This window comes from Trichoderma camerunense (assembly GCF_050948025.1).
Source record: "Trichoderma camerunense strain CBS 138272 chromosome Unknown V8C40scaffold_16, whole genome shotgun sequence".
In the NCBI taxonomy this organism is placed as follows: domain Eukaryota; kingdom Fungi; phylum Ascomycota; class Sordariomycetes; order Hypocreales; family Hypocreaceae; genus Trichoderma; species Trichoderma camerunense.
The window spans coordinates 165,815-181,385 of NW_028145354.1; the positions used below are offsets into that span (position 1 = coordinate 165,815).

General features: G+C 50.7%; 9 protein-coding genes across 9 annotated transcripts; 5 read left to right on the plus strand and 4 right to left on the minus strand.

The window, feature by feature from the left end:
- Positions 1-66: 66 nt before the first annotated feature.
- Positions 67-1,584, plus strand: V8C40DRAFT_252287 (Mago nashi protein). Its single transcript, XM_083217363.1, has 5 exons — positions 67-207; positions 272-309; positions 375-470; positions 574-725; positions 793-1,584. The coding sequence occupies exons 1-5, from the start codon at positions 170-172 to the stop codon at positions 931-933; spliced, it is 465 nt and encodes a 154-aa protein (XP_083070066.1). The 5' UTR covers positions 67-169; the 3' UTR covers positions 934-1,584.
- V8C40DRAFT_67936 (uncharacterized protein) lies at positions 932-1,528 on the plus strand. The gene is made up of 2 exons (XM_083223301.1): positions 932-1,185; positions 1,244-1,528. The coding sequence occupies exons 1-2, from the start codon at positions 1,044-1,046 to the stop codon at positions 1,441-1,443; spliced, it is 342 nt and encodes a 113-aa protein (XP_083070067.1). The 5' UTR covers positions 932-1,043; the 3' UTR covers positions 1,444-1,528.
- Positions 1,585-2,593: 1,009 nt separating the features above from the next.
- Positions 2,594-4,168, plus strand: V8C40DRAFT_67867 (glucose-induced degradation complex subunit VID24). Its single transcript, XM_083223300.1, has 4 exons — positions 2,594-3,245; positions 3,307-3,457; positions 3,536-3,893; positions 3,951-4,168. The coding sequence occupies exons 1-4, from the start codon at positions 2,718-2,720 to the stop codon at positions 4,015-4,017; spliced, it is 1,104 nt and encodes a 367-aa protein (XP_083070068.1). The 5' UTR covers positions 2,594-2,717; the 3' UTR covers positions 4,018-4,168.
- A 238-nt stretch (positions 4,169-4,406) lies between these two features.
- On the minus strand, positions 4,407-5,927 carry V8C40DRAFT_276590 (tRNA (guanine-N2-)-methyltransferase; the record flags this gene model as incomplete). The annotated part of the gene is made up of 4 exons (XM_083220862.1): positions 4,407-4,579; positions 4,630-4,835; positions 4,896-5,743; positions 5,814-5,927. 4 exons carry the CDS (start codon positions 5,925-5,927, stop codon positions 4,407-4,409), a joined length of 1,341 nt encoding a protein of 446 aa, XP_083070069.1.
- Positions 5,928-6,021: 94 nt separating this feature from the next.
- On the plus strand, positions 6,022-7,863 carry V8C40DRAFT_276591 (ribonuclease P 40kDa subunit; the record flags this gene model as incomplete). Its single annotated transcript, XM_083220863.1, has 6 exons — positions 6,022-6,033; positions 6,502-6,630; positions 6,710-6,851; positions 6,922-7,086; positions 7,146-7,274; positions 7,367-7,863. 6 exons carry the CDS (start codon positions 6,022-6,024, stop codon positions 7,861-7,863), a joined length of 1,074 nt encoding a protein of 357 aa, XP_083070070.1.
- On the minus strand, positions 7,264-8,639 carry V8C40DRAFT_252296 (uncharacterized protein). Its single transcript, XM_083217364.1, has one exon. It carries the CDS (start codon positions 8,516-8,518, stop codon positions 7,877-7,879), a length of 642 nt encoding a protein of 213 aa, XP_083070071.1. The 5' UTR covers positions 8,519-8,639; the 3' UTR covers positions 7,264-7,876.
- Positions 8,640-9,462: 823 nt separating this feature from the next.
- Positions 9,463-11,909, plus strand: V8C40DRAFT_276592 (tRNA ligase; the record flags this gene model as incomplete). Its single annotated transcript, XM_083220864.1, has 2 exons — positions 9,463-11,601; positions 11,661-11,909. 2 exons carry the CDS (start codon positions 9,463-9,465, stop codon positions 11,907-11,909), a joined length of 2,388 nt encoding a protein of 795 aa, XP_083070072.1.
- A 95-nt stretch (positions 11,910-12,004) lies between these two features.
- On the minus strand, positions 12,005-13,419 carry V8C40DRAFT_252300 (DUF4870 domain-containing protein). Its single transcript, XM_083217365.1, has 3 exons — positions 12,729-13,419; positions 12,490-12,651; positions 12,005-12,424 (listed from the first exon to the last, which is right to left on the minus strand). The coding sequence occupies exons 1-3, from the start codon at positions 13,139-13,141 to the stop codon at positions 12,370-12,372; spliced, it is 630 nt and encodes a 209-aa protein (XP_083070073.1). The 5' UTR covers positions 13,142-13,419; the 3' UTR covers positions 12,005-12,369.
- Positions 13,420-13,877: 458 nt separating this feature from the next.
- V8C40DRAFT_252302 (mitochondrial 54S ribosomal protein uL10m) lies at positions 13,878-15,112 on the minus strand. The gene has a single exon (XM_083217366.1). The coding sequence runs from the start codon at positions 15,026-15,028 to the stop codon at positions 14,018-14,020; it is 1,011 nt and encodes a 336-aa protein (XP_083070074.1). The 5' UTR covers positions 15,029-15,112; the 3' UTR covers positions 13,878-14,017.
- Between the last annotated feature and the right edge of the window lie 459 nt (positions 15,113-15,571).

Genomic DNA, 15,571 nt, shown 5'->3' on the forward strand with positions numbered 1-15,571 from the left:
ACTCGTACGCATTGCAGTGCTTTCGTACCTGTCGTGGCTTCACCGCCCATTGATTTCTGCCGTGCCCCACCATCCAGTGACGGAGCTGTCCTATGGATTTGTTTCGCCGCAGCCTCGCGACTTTGGATCTAGCCCTGGCAACTCGACAAGGCCTCACTCAACAGCAGCTATGGCGGCCCCAAACGACCAATTTTACATCCGATACTAGTAGGTGATTTCCTGTGGACTGCGTCTGACCAGCTGTTGCTACAGTTACTGATTATGTGCGCAGCTCGGGCCACATGGGCCGTTTCGGCCACGAATTCTTGGGTACGACCACCACCTCAACAGCCATCCGCCGAGGCTCAACTTCTGGATACTAACAAGGACGATAGAATTCGACTTTCGCGTTGTAGGAGATGGCCGCAGCGCAGTCGCTAGATATGCAAACAACTCCAACTACAGAAACGACAGCTTGATTCGAAAAGAAAGTAAGGAAGCGCTATACCCAACACTAAATGGATTACCCTTTGTGGTTTTCACTTGGTAGTATTGCCGATGGAAGAACTGGAAACACTAACGACACATCTGCAGTGTGTGTGAGCTCCGCAGTCATCGAGGAGATTAAGCGAATTGTCAAGCAGAGCGAGATCATCAAGGAAGACGATTCCAAGTGGCCGCAGAAGAACAAGGATGGCCGACAGGAGCTGGAAATCCGATTGGGAGGAGATCACATTTCATTCGAGGTTTGTTTTGCGTCAAGGTTTTTCGAATACTATGGCAGTGGCACCGAGACTGACTCCTCTGCGATAGACGGCCAAGATTGGATCATTGGTTGATGTCACCGAATCAGCCGACCCCGAGGGCCTCCGAGTCTTTTACTACCTCGTACAAGACCTGAAGGCGCTTGTTTTCAGCCTGATAGCCCTCCACTTCAAGATTAAACCAATCTGAGCCGGCATCGGCATGCTGGAGAGACGGGCAGCGCAGAGTTATGATACCCAGTCGCCTCAATGAGGCATCGGCGATGCGCATGATTGTCACAAGGTGTTCACGGTAACAACATGCATGGGAGAATTAATTCCAGGTCTAGGGTGGCGTATGGGGAAATGCAAAAGCAATTTATTGATTCAATAGCAGGGCCATGCGGAAGCCATGTGGAAGCCATGGGTAATTGTATGAATCAGCATACCGGGAATATAGTCAGTATGGGTACCCTAGAACGGCCCTCCCATGGGGCATTTCAATCTTACAACTGTTAAAGTCTTTAATGTCTCGTCTCGGGAAAATGTCTCTTGTAACTTTTTCCCCCTCCACCCATCAAGACGCGGCTCTGTCTTATATTTGGTCAGCACTATTTGGGCTGGCATGATTCAGTTCCTACCTGGGTGCCTATGGTACGATGTTCGAGTACAGATATCACGATGCTGTGTATGCAATGAAAAGGTCGAATATGTTGGATGATTCATGCTCCATGATGTCAATACGACACGCTGGCCCCTTGCTTTACTTTTATCATCTGCTGAATCTTGATCAAGCCATGATCTGATAACATGCGTGTTTGATACTCGAGTGGGACTTGGCTGCACATGGTTCCGCCATTGATCCACACCCTTGCCTTGTGGCTTCAAGTTGGTAGCCATCAAGTACATGCCGTTGCATTGATGACAGTCAGAACGGTATTTTATTTCTGCCTGTTGTCAAATAATTGACTTTATTCAGTGCGTGATGTTTATCTGTTCATCACAATATTTGTCTTTTGTAACCCCTTTTAGATACCTGCATAAGCTGCCTAATGCGGAAGAACTCCAACATCCATCTGAAGTTCCCCTGCTGCCCAACCCAGCCCGTGCTATTCAAGTACAGCATTAGTACCTACAGCGTTTCCCCGGCCGACCACGCTGCAATGCCACTAGCACCTCCGCAAATCTCCATCTGACTTCTCGGGCTGTCATTGTGTGCAAGATACTTTGGTACATACGGAGCAAGGCATCGTTCCAGCATGTGCTTTTGCCCCGAATTCTCCCAAACTCGACAGAAGTATAGTCACCATTGCCCTTCTCACTTGTACAAAGTCTGCCACGTAAATAACCTGCTTTGCGCTGGTACCCCTCATCGGCACCGCCGTGTTCTACCTAGTTGGGCGTAGAAATCGAATCCAGGTCCCCCGTACTGCGGCCATCCCAAGTGGGCGCCGCTTATTGACAGTACCGGGTACGTCCCGTCTTCAGCGATATCCAGCACGCCAAAAGCAAAAGCCCAACTTTGCCTCCCGAAGAAAAGCCATCCATCTCATCTTGTCCAGTGGCTTTTCTCATTCATTCCCCCATCACCACCTGTGTCCGTTGATCCGCCTCTCGTCTTCCATCATCTCGACAATTCCCAGCGTGTGCCATTGCGAGATGCACGCTGCATCCCGTCCCTGAATCCCCCCTTCCCGGCCTCGTGCTACCTGTACTTGTGCTGCAATCTGGGACCATCACCGCCATCGCAGCTCGATCCGCTCTCGGACAACCCACAAACCCCCAGCACGGCGGCGCGGTTGAGACATCCTCGCTTATCGTCTAATCGTGGTAGACGAGCAGCCCGGAGGCCAAGATAACCGACCTGGTCTTTTTTTTTTCTCTTTACTTCTTCTGCGGCGCACCGCTGCTCTTTCCTTCCATCGGCTCCCTGCACCAGCCTTGCCTGCCACGGACCGACTCGCTATTTGTCGAGCACAATACACAATCTTCACAATGCCGACTCCATCCTCCAATCCGCCTCCTGAACAAACATCTCCTCCTCCCTATAACTTTCCGACATGTCCTGAGGACCAGCCACACTCCTCTCGATCCCCCCGACCGGCACAGGACGCCACGCGACCGGCTTCAGATATGGAGAGTAGCCAGAGCTCGGCGACAAGCATTGCCTCTCCTACAGCGTATTCATCTGAATCATCTCGCGACGGCCCTGCGACAGAATACTCGGTGTTAATAGAAGGTCAGGCGTCTGCGGGAGCCTCGCCCATGGACACTACATCTCCCCGACCACCATCTAGCGGCACGGTTGCCACATCTCCCATGTCAAGTGGACGTGATGATGATCTTAAGAACCAAGGAGCTGCCGCAACCGATCGCTTAAGTCGAGAGTCATCCACCTTGTCTGCACATTTACAAGTCGAGAATCCGGGCTCCTTCCGACGTGAGCCCGACTCATTGGAAAGGCTCGAGGAGGAGGATGAATACGACTCGCCCCCCATGCCATCTGACTGCACGAACCTACGAGTAAGACTGCTGCTATTGCATTGATAATTCGGCCTGTGTAGCGTGCTTACACTATGTGCAGAAAATCCCCATCTCACCATCATCATTCCTCCGACCCGGAAGCAAGTTTCGCGGCACGCAACAATCCGAAAGACAGGTCTACGAGGTCCAAGTCGAGATCAAACATGTTGACCTGCGCGAATCTTTCCTCTGCGGCTACTTGCGTATCCAAGGTTTGTTTCGCCCCGAGCACTGTCGGCGATTATTTTCCACATTGCGTCATAGCTAACCACCTCGACCCCTGCTTATAGGATTGACCGAAGACCACCCAACACTCACCACCTACTTTGAGGGAGAAATCATCGGTACCAAGTATAACTTCTTTACCAAGCATGATGACTGGGGCGCCAATTCCAAAGTCGATCTCAGCCATTGGTCCAAGTTTAGCGCTTTTCGGCCTTACCAGAAGATGGCTCGAAAGGGCCCAGTGACCATCACTGACCTTGCGCAACGAGACCACATCTTTATGCGGTGGAAAGAGCATTTCTTGGTCCCTGACCACCGCGTTAGAACCATCACTGGGGCCTCTTTCGAAGGTTTCTACTACATCTGCTTCAACCAGGTCAAGGGAGAAATCAGCGGAATATATTTTCACTCCAAAAGCGAAAAGTAAGCCATCTACTCCAATGCGCTTTGACGAGACTAAGACTAACGGCCCGTGCGCAGGTTTCAACAGCTGGAACTGAAGCATGTTCCTGATAGGGGGTGCTTCAGTGCCATGGAGTTTCGGTAATGCTACGGTAATGCCAAGCGAGGATATTCGTATTGTTGATTAATAGCGGATGTGATTTATGGGACTCATCAACAGGGAAGTCTTTCTTTTTTTGTCTTTGCTTTTACTCTCACATATTTTATTTTTGGGAGGATTTGATTATGGAAGCGGTGTTCTACGGGATACATAGCATGCGTGCAAGGAGCCTGGCTGTTTAGTATAGGTATGTCGGGATGCACTGCACGGGTTTGAAATGAATATCTAGCTGTTATGAGGTTGTGTGTTAGCTATAACGTGACGAAATACGAAATAGATGGGACCCAATGACATTTCAAGGAGGGAATAAGCTACGAGGTGCGAGTTGTTCCAAGGGGGCAGCGTATAGTCTGACAGATAAAATGTGCGTCTTATTATTCAGCCTCAAATTTTCTAAAATAACCTCGTCGGAATGGGTTGAGGTCGTCTGCTGTTGTGCCTGTGTGTGCGGCTGCAGCCTCAAGCCTTTTCTTCTCGTGTGCCTCTAGGTCAGTGCTTGATACTTGAGAGTCTGGCAGACGCCGGTAGGTTATCAACCTTCGTGACCCTGAAGAATTTGTTAGCGAAATAAAAAGCCAGGGATATGAAGTTGCATACATTTGTTAAAGACTTGAACGCAGACTACGACTACTTCGAGGCAGGGATGTGTAGGGACGGGAATCTCTTGCTCTTCGTCATTTGCCGTGGGCATCCAGAAAGCTAGGCGGCCGTTGTCGACTAAGGTATCTGCGGCGAAGGCGAGGATGTCGTCGAGCATGGCTAGGAAGCTATATGGCTTCTTTGGAGGGACGTAGTCGGGTGATCTGCAAGGCAATGTTAGGGCATCTCCATCTTCATTCTTGCTCTTTCAGGGAGAGACTTACTCCCACTCGTTTATTCCGAGCTCAATCAGCCATGTGGCATTTTCAGGATTCTTCAACCCCAGGACTTTTAAGCCTTCTCTCACACCGTATGGCGGATCACACACGATGCCATCCCAGACCCTTCTCCGTCTGATGGGCGTGTTTGTCAAGTCTGCGGAGAAGAAGCCGCCTAGCTGGGGCTTGAGTCCGTACTGGGCGAAGTTTCCCGGCAGACTCTTCTTCTTGTTACCTTCGCCGCGCATGCTACGGCCGTCAATGTCGCTGCCCCAGCCGATGGCACCAAAGTGGGCGCAGGCAATGGGGAAGGACCCCGTGCCGACGAAGGGATCGTAAAAGAGCTTCCCAGGGCCGGCGAGGGCGATGTTTGCCGTGACGAGGGAGAGCTCGGCGTCCATGCTCGTGGTGGAGATGTACTCGCGCTTCTTGAGGTCGTATCTATGGACGATGTCGCGGGCCGAGGTGGCGACGAAGCGGCCTAGGCGAACACTATCCGGGTGCTGGATTTTCAGGGGGACGCTGTTAAAGGGCCAGAACTCGAAGAGGGTGAATGTGTCGTCTGGGTTGGACATGCGGATGGGGCCGTCGAAGGGGAGGTAGCTGAACGTGTCGATGAGGGCGAGGCGTTCCTTGTTGGTGTGCGCGCCCTGAAACGAGTCTACGACGAACTTGAACGAGGAGTCTTTGTATTTGGGCCATAGGTGGGAGGTTTGCAATTTGACGACCTCGTGGAGGGCGTCGAGGGTGTTTGCGGTTCCCCAGAGCTCGTGTATTGAGTGGGCGAGGACGGAGCGCCGGAGGAGCTTCTTTGCGTCGTCTACTGAGGGGAGTTGGACGACGCAGAATGGAGACTGTAGAAAGGGAAGAATGAGGATGTGTTTTTGATGAGAGAGGTTGCGTGGTGGTGGCTTTTCATCTTACCTCACGGTCATATTCTTTGATTTTGAGGTCTAGGTTTTCGATGATTGCGAGGGCTTCAATTTCGGGCACTCGGAAGGATTCGTGCTCGGAAGCAAACTTGATGAGAAAATCCATTGTGAAGTCTATGCTCTGTATGATAATTTGATGTCTGATTTGTATGAGTTGAAAGAGATGTGGTTGATTTTAGGGTATCATGAGTGAAGCCGGGATGTCTGTCTATGTAGTTTGCAGAAAAATGGAATGAGAATGGCAGTTTCTTATGACTTTTTTGTGCCCTCTTTAACACCAATGGAAGGATGAATTTTCTATAAATAAATAAGAGTTAGTAAGAGGCAGTTATATGTGCTCAGCCAGGAGATATTTACCACAACTTTATAAAAAAAAGAGAATGAATGAGTTTTACATCTATTTCATCGCCAAGTGTCTATGAAAATTGTAGCCCCGCTATGATGGAGGAAAAAAATTATGAGTTTAGCACCACTGCATCTTATCAGGCTGGATGCGGCAGCCACTGGCTTTAGGCGGGTACTTTGTCGCTTGTACCTCCATCTCACTCTTAGCTTCTCCCTCTAAAAATCGACAGTTGAGGACTTGACCACGCAGTTTTATAGAACCGATTTCACTCTCGATATAGGCATAATTGGTCAATTGAGCGTCATATTTGATTGAATAAGCAATGCTACACCAGGCTCCGTCGATATACCAGTCGCCAAAATGCTTCGTCACGTACGGCACGATGGGACACGTTGATCCTAGGCAGATTCCAAGTAAAGGCAAGCCTTGGAGCGCGATATCAGATCTCGACTTTATTCACAAGGTTAGTCAATCCTTTGACATGGAATCTTAAATATCGTATCATATGAGGTAATATTGCTAATAATCACAATAATTACCAGGTTGACTTGATCATTCCTCAGGACATCTATGAGACTGTTGCACAGAAGATGGCTGAGCGTGAAGCCCCGGCATACTACAGAGTCGTCATGACGCTGGGCCAGGTGCTGGAAACAAAGTTTCTCACTCAGTATATAAAGCTAGGTGAGTCTATTTCTTTCGGCTTGAGCTAGCATCTCATCAAGTTTCGTGCTCCAAAGCTGATCTGTCGTAGGAAACATCATGATGCTCTCCGAAGGCAAAACGACTATTGGAAATCTATTCACTCTTCGAGAGGGAAACCTGGACCTATATCTCGATAGAGAGACGTATGAACGCGCTGGTCTTGAAGGGAAGCCTTACGGTATCAAAGGCGACCGGGGATCTAAGCCCAGATGGAGTACATCAATGAACTTTCCCTTGCTCTTTATATACCTGGATGCTAATTCAGGCCTACAGAAGTATCATATAACCTCAGAGGTGAATCCATGCTACACGGGAGAAAAGGATTCGACAGACTGGTGTATACATGTAAAAATGTATTGAACCAGCCCGTAACATGGCTCGTCTGCAACGCCTCTAGCTCTGGTAAGTGCACATACAAGTACTCTTCATATTGTTCCACGTTGTTATTTGCCGATTTATATAAACTTCATCTATGGGATCTGACACACTACTAGCTATGAGCGTAGATTTATTGCAGGATCTCAACGCGACAGAAATGACATCTTCACCAACGCTATCCAAAGATACTGGAATCTATCAGATACCCCTTAGGATATCCTCCACTATCCTCGCGCAAGGAGATCGCGAAGCTCTTGAGTATTCTGCAACAGAGATGTACGAGTGGCTCTCACTGGTCCGATTAGAAAGCCCTCGTGTTGTAGCCGGGGATGACATCGACCCCTATCTCTCGCGATATGCGCCACCAGAAACAGACAGCACCGCGGCCCAGGTGCAAGTCTGTAAGCTGAGTTGGCAAGGATTCCTATCCTCGAGCTGGTTAAGGAGCCTATTCGTCGACATAGTCACCAACTGCCCCTCGCAATCTTGGTTTGCGCTTAGCGGCACGACCTTTTCTCGCAACATCCTTGGAGGATGCAACGAATTGAGTTTTCTTCGGCCGCCAGAGAGCGCGGGAGAATTTCTCATGTGGGAGACCAAAAGTCAGGACTGAGGAAGGACGGAACTTAGGCTTGCTTAGACCGCACATTTCGCTCCTCAGACAATCCCTGGTCAAGAAGGGCCTCCTCCACCAGCTTGCGCAGATCCGCCTGGCCCTCAGCCGTATTAAAGTCCTCTCTCTGCGCCAACTCCTCGATTCTGCGGCGGAACTCTGGATCGAACTCGGCGGGGATATCCTGCGTCTCGTCCATGGTGCCAACCGTGACCTTCATGCCTTCTGGGGCATTCTTCATGAACTCAGCTGCGCTGGCCTCGAGCTCCTTGCCAGCCTTTTCGGATTCAACGGTAGCTAGATAGACGGCAACTTCGGGGAAATCGCCCTCTCCCTCAATCTTTTCTCTTGCTGTCAGCCCTTCCAAGCCTCTGTGCAAGACGTCTACACCCAGCTCGACTAGAGCTTTGGCGGCGTCGGTGGTCTCGACGACGAACAGGGCGGTCTCGTTGTCTTCGTCCTTGAGGTTGACGTCGACCTTGAATTCTTGGATCAATGTTCGAAGCAGATCCAGATGGTTGTAGCTGGCGGCGGCATGGACAAGCGAGTATCCGTGTTCGTCCTGGCCTGATGCCAACTCGGGCTTTTCTCGAAGAAGAGGCAGCAGCGCGGGGCTGTTGTCAGCTGCCAGGAGGAAGGGGTTTGACGACGCCATGAGGATATTCGAATCGAAGCTGGTCGTATTCGGTTATGGACTTTCTGTGTAGCGTGATGAATGATTGAAGTTTTACTTGCGCAGATGATATTCGTTGGTCGGTGCTTGGATTTGATTTGGTAGCTATGGAGGGGTAGAATTTTTGTCCAGAAAAATTGAGCACCTCAGTCCAAAGTTGCCCCTCCCCCACCATGCAGGTGACATCCATTAATTCGACTGGGCTCCCTGCCTAATGGCTGAAGCGTAGCCGCTGTAACTCAGGGTTAGGGGCCGTTGTAGCGGGCGTTTTTACTGAGCTCCATCGCTAGAGGCATCCGGCACAGGTGAGCGGCTCAGCAGGCACCAGGCGATCTACAAGCGTCGGGCACTTGCCCACTGACCCCACACAAAGAGCTAAAAAGAATTCATCGTGTGTAAAGAGAGATCAACACCTGAGGAACCCAGAAACTTTCACCTCTGCCACTATCCGATCCGATTCAAGGACTCAAAGCAGATCCCGGTCGATTCTCCCTCTGGCCTCTGGTTGGTCAGTGCATGATATTAGCCTTTCGGTGAGGAGTAATTCTGTGCTTAGTCTGCGTCTGACTCACCAAACTTACAGGGCTGAGTAAAAAGAGGGCAGTGTTTGGTGCGACTAGCCGCCAGGATATTACTGCAAGGGTAGCTGTGTGTGCCTTGCTTGCATCGAAGAGGGAGACGAGCTGAACCGGTATTAATACGGCGGCATAGCTCTGGTAGAAAGTTGGATCATCAAGCACTTCTAGCTGTCGTGGATCAGCTCTAGAAGCACAAGGTAGCCGGGAAGAACTCAGTATATGACCTTTGCGCTACGAATTGGACATACGTCTTACGGCTTCCTATCTCACAACTTCTCTACCCCCATCTACAACTACGTCATTCGAACAGCCCGGTTGATCAGCACAGACAAGGTCCAAAGAGCAAAGATGGCTGCTCCGTATGTCGAGCAGGATGTGTCGGCTGTCTCCCAGATGATTTCATCTCTGGAGGCAGCCCGAAAAGACAAACGACATGGTGGATTTTCCTGCAAAAAGACTACCTTCAAGATCAAGTCCTCTCGAGATGGCATCGAGGTCGACTCTTGGAGAATGCAGGACTGGGACTACAAGAAGAAGGGCCTTCCCACATATGCCCGCGGCCTCTTTACTACAAAAACCAACAGAAACGTTCCGGAAATTGCCGTCAGAGGCTACGACAAATTCTTCAATGTCAACGAAGTGAACGAGACTAAATGGGACGTGGTTCTCAAGAATACAAAGGGGCCGTACGAGTTGACGCTCAAGGAGAACGGCTGCATCATCTTCGTAGCTGGCCTTGAAGACGACACCCTCCTCGTTTGCAGCAAGCATTCCACTGGCGACCGCAGCGATGTCGAGCTTAGCCATGCGCGTGCCGGAGAGATTCGACTGGAGAAGCAGCTGGCTGCCGTTGGCAAGACCAAAGAGGACCTGGCACGAGAGCTGCGTTCCCGAAACATCACTGCTGTGGCAGAGCTTTGCGACGACTCGTTTGAAGAGCATATTCTGGCCTATGAGAATGATAAAGCTGGACTTTACCTTCACGGCATTAACCTCAACCTACCTGAATTTGCAACCTACCCAAGCAACTTCGTCCAAGAGTTTGCAGACCGATGGGGGTTTATCAAGACAGATCTGTTGGTGATGGAGGATGTGAACGAGGTAAAGACATTCTTGGAGGACGTGGCCAAGACGGGGTCATATTCAGGCCGTGATGTCGAGGGCTTCGTCATCCGATGCAAAATGTCCCGCAATCATACCGCACTGCCCTACCAAGACTGGTTTTTCAAGTTCAAGTTCGAGGAGCCTTATTTGATGTACAGACAGTGGCGCGAATGCACAAAGGCCATGATCTCTGGAAAACAACCCAAGTTTAAGAAGCACATCAAAATCACCGAGGAATATCTTACCTATGCCAAAAAGCAGCTGGTCGCCAACCCGAATTTGTCCAAACTCTACAACCAAAATCACGGCATCATCAAGCTACGAGACGACTTCCTTGCATACAAGAATATCAAAGGATCAGATGCCGCCAACCTCGACCTTTTGGATCGTGTAGTGATGTCGGAAGTCACTAAGGACGTAATCCTGGCACCCATCGCCACCATTGGTTGCGGAAAGACTACCTTGGCGCTGGCTCTAAAGCATCTCTTTGGCTGGGGCCACATCCAGAACGACAACATTTCGGGCAAGGGACGGCCGCCGAGGTTTGTCAAGGCCCTCATGGATGAATTGAAGGAGCACCCAGTTGTTTATGCAGACCGAAACAATGCACAGAGGCACGAGAGAAAGCAGCTTATCGGCGATGTCAAGGCACAGAATGTGGAATCACGAATCGTATGCTTGAATTTCCGACACGATGAAGAGACAATTGATGAGATCCGCCGGATCACTCAAGATCGTATCATTGAGCGAGGAGACAACCACCAGACGATCCATGCGGCGACTGATAAGGATAAATATTTGGACGTCATGGAGGGATTTATCAAGCGATTTGAGGAATGCAACCCCAATTCTCCCCCGGACGCAGGCTTCGACCTGGTCATTGATCTGGATCCCACGGCTGGCAGCAGAGTGAACCTGGAAACCCTTGTCAATGAACTTCATCTGTCTCTACCAAACGTACTCAAGGAAGTGCCAAGCCCTGAGAAGCTTGACGAGGCCATGGAGTATGCGCTTGCATACGCTCCCGATTTTAAACACACCATTCCCGATAGAGGCAGCAAGAAAGACGCCAAGCAAGGACAGCGACAGCAGCAGGCGGCACAGCCAAAGAAGAAGGGGCTCGAGTATATGTCCGTGCATGTGGTAAGAGATCAGATTGACAAGGTCCTTGACAAGGCATTCAAGGGGGTCGGTCCGGAAATATCGCGATTCTTCTGGCAGCTCAAGAATACAAGAAGAGTGCAGCGCCAGTTCCACGTCACGCTGATGCACAAGGCGACGGCGCCCCAGTACCCGGAGTTGTGGAAACGGTATACCGACCTTCATGAAGCTGCAGGTGGTGGTGATGCTATACTTGGCGGATGCGACGTGTTGCTAGAGCGGGTAAGTCTATATATATCACGGTGAAGCTCAAGTCCATATAACTAACCTTTTATTGATAGGTTGTTTTCGATGACCGCATCATGGCTATTGTTGTCCGTCTCTTCGACGAGGAGAACAAGTGGGAGTGCGTGAATAAGGTTGCGCACATCACGGTGGGAACGCGAGATGCCGCGGTGAAGCCGAAGGAGAGCAACGATTTGCTGGCCAAGTGGTTGGAAGTTGGCGCCGGTAACGAGGGGATTCAGGAGGTGGTGTTTGCCGATAAACCGACGCTCAAGGGACAGGTCAAGGGAGTTACATCTCGGTGAGGGAAGATGAGCATAGCTGTATCATTGAGGCAGGCGTTTTGCAGTGGGAACAAGGAAAAAAGAATGATGATAGAAAACGGCAAATGTATGCCGAATTGACATGATGATATGCTTTATACCGTATGTATACCCACTCAACTGAGCGAGCCTAGAATTACTTTATATACATGTTCATGTAAGAGGTTGTACTTTGTCTCGTTGAAGGCAGACGATGTAATTATGAGGACCCTCGAAACGTCTCGACATTTTTATATGCAAGGAGGGATAAGAAATATGACGGGCAATTCAATTGGGTCATGCTCAGCCAGAGAAACCTCGAGGAAGGGGTATAAGTAGTAAGGACAGAACATGTATCAAAACAGGGTCCAATAACATCAATATAATGAGAGCCAAAACCAAAAACCAACCGTACCGTACCAACCCGCCAAACCAGAGAAAAAAAAAGAAATATGTAAATGCTCTACTCGTCGTCTAGGAATCTGCTAGCTATCCTTCCGAAGAAGGGAACCTCGAACCTGTGATTTGGATTGTTAGCTTAGATATCTTGAGGTGTTAGGTGTTGATCGACTGGATTACTAACCTGTCCAGTATCTCTGCGTCTTGATATGCTTTGAAGGAAAGGAATCCGATGAGGACAAGGTCGGCAATGAAGATGAGCCAGCTTAGGAACGAAGACCAAGATAGTAGGACGTGGAAGACCATGACGGCTGTGAAGAGGAGGGCAGACTGCCAGGCGTGGAATCTACAGACTCGGTGTTAGTCTCAATGCGCTCTCTCAAAGATCAGAACAAAGACAGCAGCATTTATATATATACATACCTGACATAGTCGCTATTCCTCTCCAAAATCAGAAGTATCACAGCCCCAACCGGCGGAAACGCCAAATACGCCAAACAGGCCTCGTAATCCAGCCTCAAGCCCAGACTCGTATCGAACTCGCTGATCTCGGCGGGATATGCGCCGGGCATGGGCGTCCCTCCTCCAGCACTACCGCTGCCGAAGCCCCAGAGCCCGCTGCCGGACAATGCGCCGTGAGCGCTGGCAGCGCCGTCGAGGTCGCCGCTCCAGGCGCGCTGGGGTTGGGGGTGTTGGAGGGGAGGCGGGCTGCGGGCGGAGGAGGCGATTGCGGAGGGGGAGAATGGGCGGCGGGAGATGTCGGCGGAGGCGCGGGGGGAGGAGATTGGGGAGCGGGCGTGCTCGGGGGGTGAGGATTGGTAGGGTGCGAAATCCATGGTTGTGGTTTTGGTTTTGCTGATGGCCTGTTGTATGGTGTTTTGAAGGGAGAGGAGAGATATGTATGTCGAGAGGAGGTGGAGAGGAGCGAATGAGGAAAAGACAAGATGAATGGCTAGAACGATACGGCTGCTATTATTGAGGCATGCGATTCTGTGGAAGATCTGTCGAGTGAGGGCTTTTGCTGGAACTGCGAGGGCACAGATGCCTTTTCTGGAGGAGAGGGACAACGAGAGAGAGACGAATGCATATGCATGCTGTTTAGAGTGGAGGTTGGTTTTGGGCAAGGGCATCACATGAGCCTGTTGCGATTGGATGTTTTTTCGGGGTGCAAGGGTCGAGCTGCTACCTAAAACGGCGGGTCTGGGATGAGCTACAGCTATAGCTTACAGGGCTTGATGGGCGCTGGAGGGTGATTGTTGGTGGGGATTTTTGGGGGTGGGATAGGGTCTAGCTTCAAGTGGGATTTAGTATGGAGCACATAGCGATTACATAGATGAGGCTGGCTTACATGGATGGAATAGACGTCTTATAAGTAAGTGTATGATCATCAAGAGTGAAGAAATAAACACTAAAGTATGTATATTCGCGTGAGAATCTTATTTGGAGCTCATTTCAGCGTCTATGAAACTTGCCGAAGAAAAAACAAAAACAAATAGAAGAGATCACCCACTATAGTTTGGAATGTGTCCATGAGCTCCATCTACATTCGCAATTCAGATAAAAACACACACATGTTTCAATGGCTTTCTTTGCTCATTTCTATGAATACATCCTCCATAGTGTACATGTATAATACTTTTTACAGCCCTATATCCAAACCGCTGTCTTTTCTTATTCTTTTTAAATCTTGTTCATTTCCATCATACACACATCTAAGAAGATGCAGGCGCCTCTCCCTTTGACTCTTCCTCCAGCTGCTCCTTTCGTCCCTCCAAAGCCAGCCACAGACTGCGGCTGCCGCCCTCCAATGTGGATGTGATGCCCAAACCAGCACCCTGCAGAATAGCCACGAGCTGGGCGCGGAGACCGTCAATGCCGCCTTCAATACCACCGACCCAGTGGACACCAGCCTGGTCAAAGACCTTGCCTTCGATGCGTCCTCCTATCAGCATCAACTTCGCGAGGCCGTTCTGGAAAATGGGGTCGTAGTATCCGGGGTTCTTCTTCCGTGTAGGCGCAGGGAATTTTCCGGGGACCGGAGCGAGGACGCTGAGTGCCGCTGCGACGTGCACTGGAGACACGGCAGGAATAATGAGGCCGGCCAAGGGACCAACCATGAGAGGCTCAATCTGAGCATAGGCGGACTCAGGTGAGATTTCAGCGTTCTTGACTTGCTCATAAGCAGCCTCGGACAGATCGTGAACAACGGGGCCCTTGGACGTTCGTTTTGTAGATGTCGATGAGGCCGCGACCTCGGGATTGTAGAATTCCACCAGCTTCAGCGCCACGTTCAGCATGTTGGTCCTCAACACTTGCAGCTGTACTCTCGGAGACAAGTCCAGAGGTTCGGCGCCCGGCGCAGCAGTCATGGGTGCAACTCCATCCAGGGCCTTTTTCAACTCTCTCCTTACAGCAGCCCATTCCACTGCTGTGAGATTGCTGTGCTGGAAGAACAGGATGAGGGGCGTAGTGCGGAGGAGTGAAGTGTAGGTTCGGATCATCTGACTCTTTCGGGTATCAATTGGTCGAGCGCTGGGCGGTTTCGTCGCGGGAGCAAAGTCAATTGGCGGTTGGGCGCCTTCGGGGACGGCTCGCAGGCCGGGCGATGCATGTTGAGCATCTGATGTCGAGAAGTTGTGAGCAAAAGCCCCTCGCACGTGTGTCGCTTCTACGCTGAGCCGTCGCAAGCACGGCCGAGCCGCCCGGCTTAGTATTCTGGTCATTCTGCGCTGATCAGCTTCTGTATGCAATATGTAATCGAGGCAGATTATGGCGAGGGAAGCCTACTTGTGTAGATCTGGGTCGACTGACGACTCGATTTGGACCAGAATCTTGACATGCGAACATTGAACTTTCAAGGTCCCACCCGAATGGGCTGGTCTCGGATCAATTAGCCGCCGCTCCGAGGATGAAATTGTCATCAAAGTACCTGCATGTACAGAGGGGCACCCTGATGCGCAGCTGACTGCTGAACAGTCCCCAGCAGGTACCCTGCAGTACTTTGCCGCATATGCTACCAGGCACCCAGACTGATTGCGCGCGACTCGACTTGCTTGCTGCCCTGCAGCTTCAACCTGTAAGCTGGCCAGCAACTACCGGAGCCACACTCCTTCTACTGCATTCTACACAGCGCCAACCCCGATATATCCATTGTTTACTTGTATTTCCAATCCTTCCTCTGCACGACTCCCCTGTCCATACCCTCAATACTCTCGCAACCGCCGATCTATCCAGCTTCGACTCAGTTCCAGCTGAGGGCCTGCTGC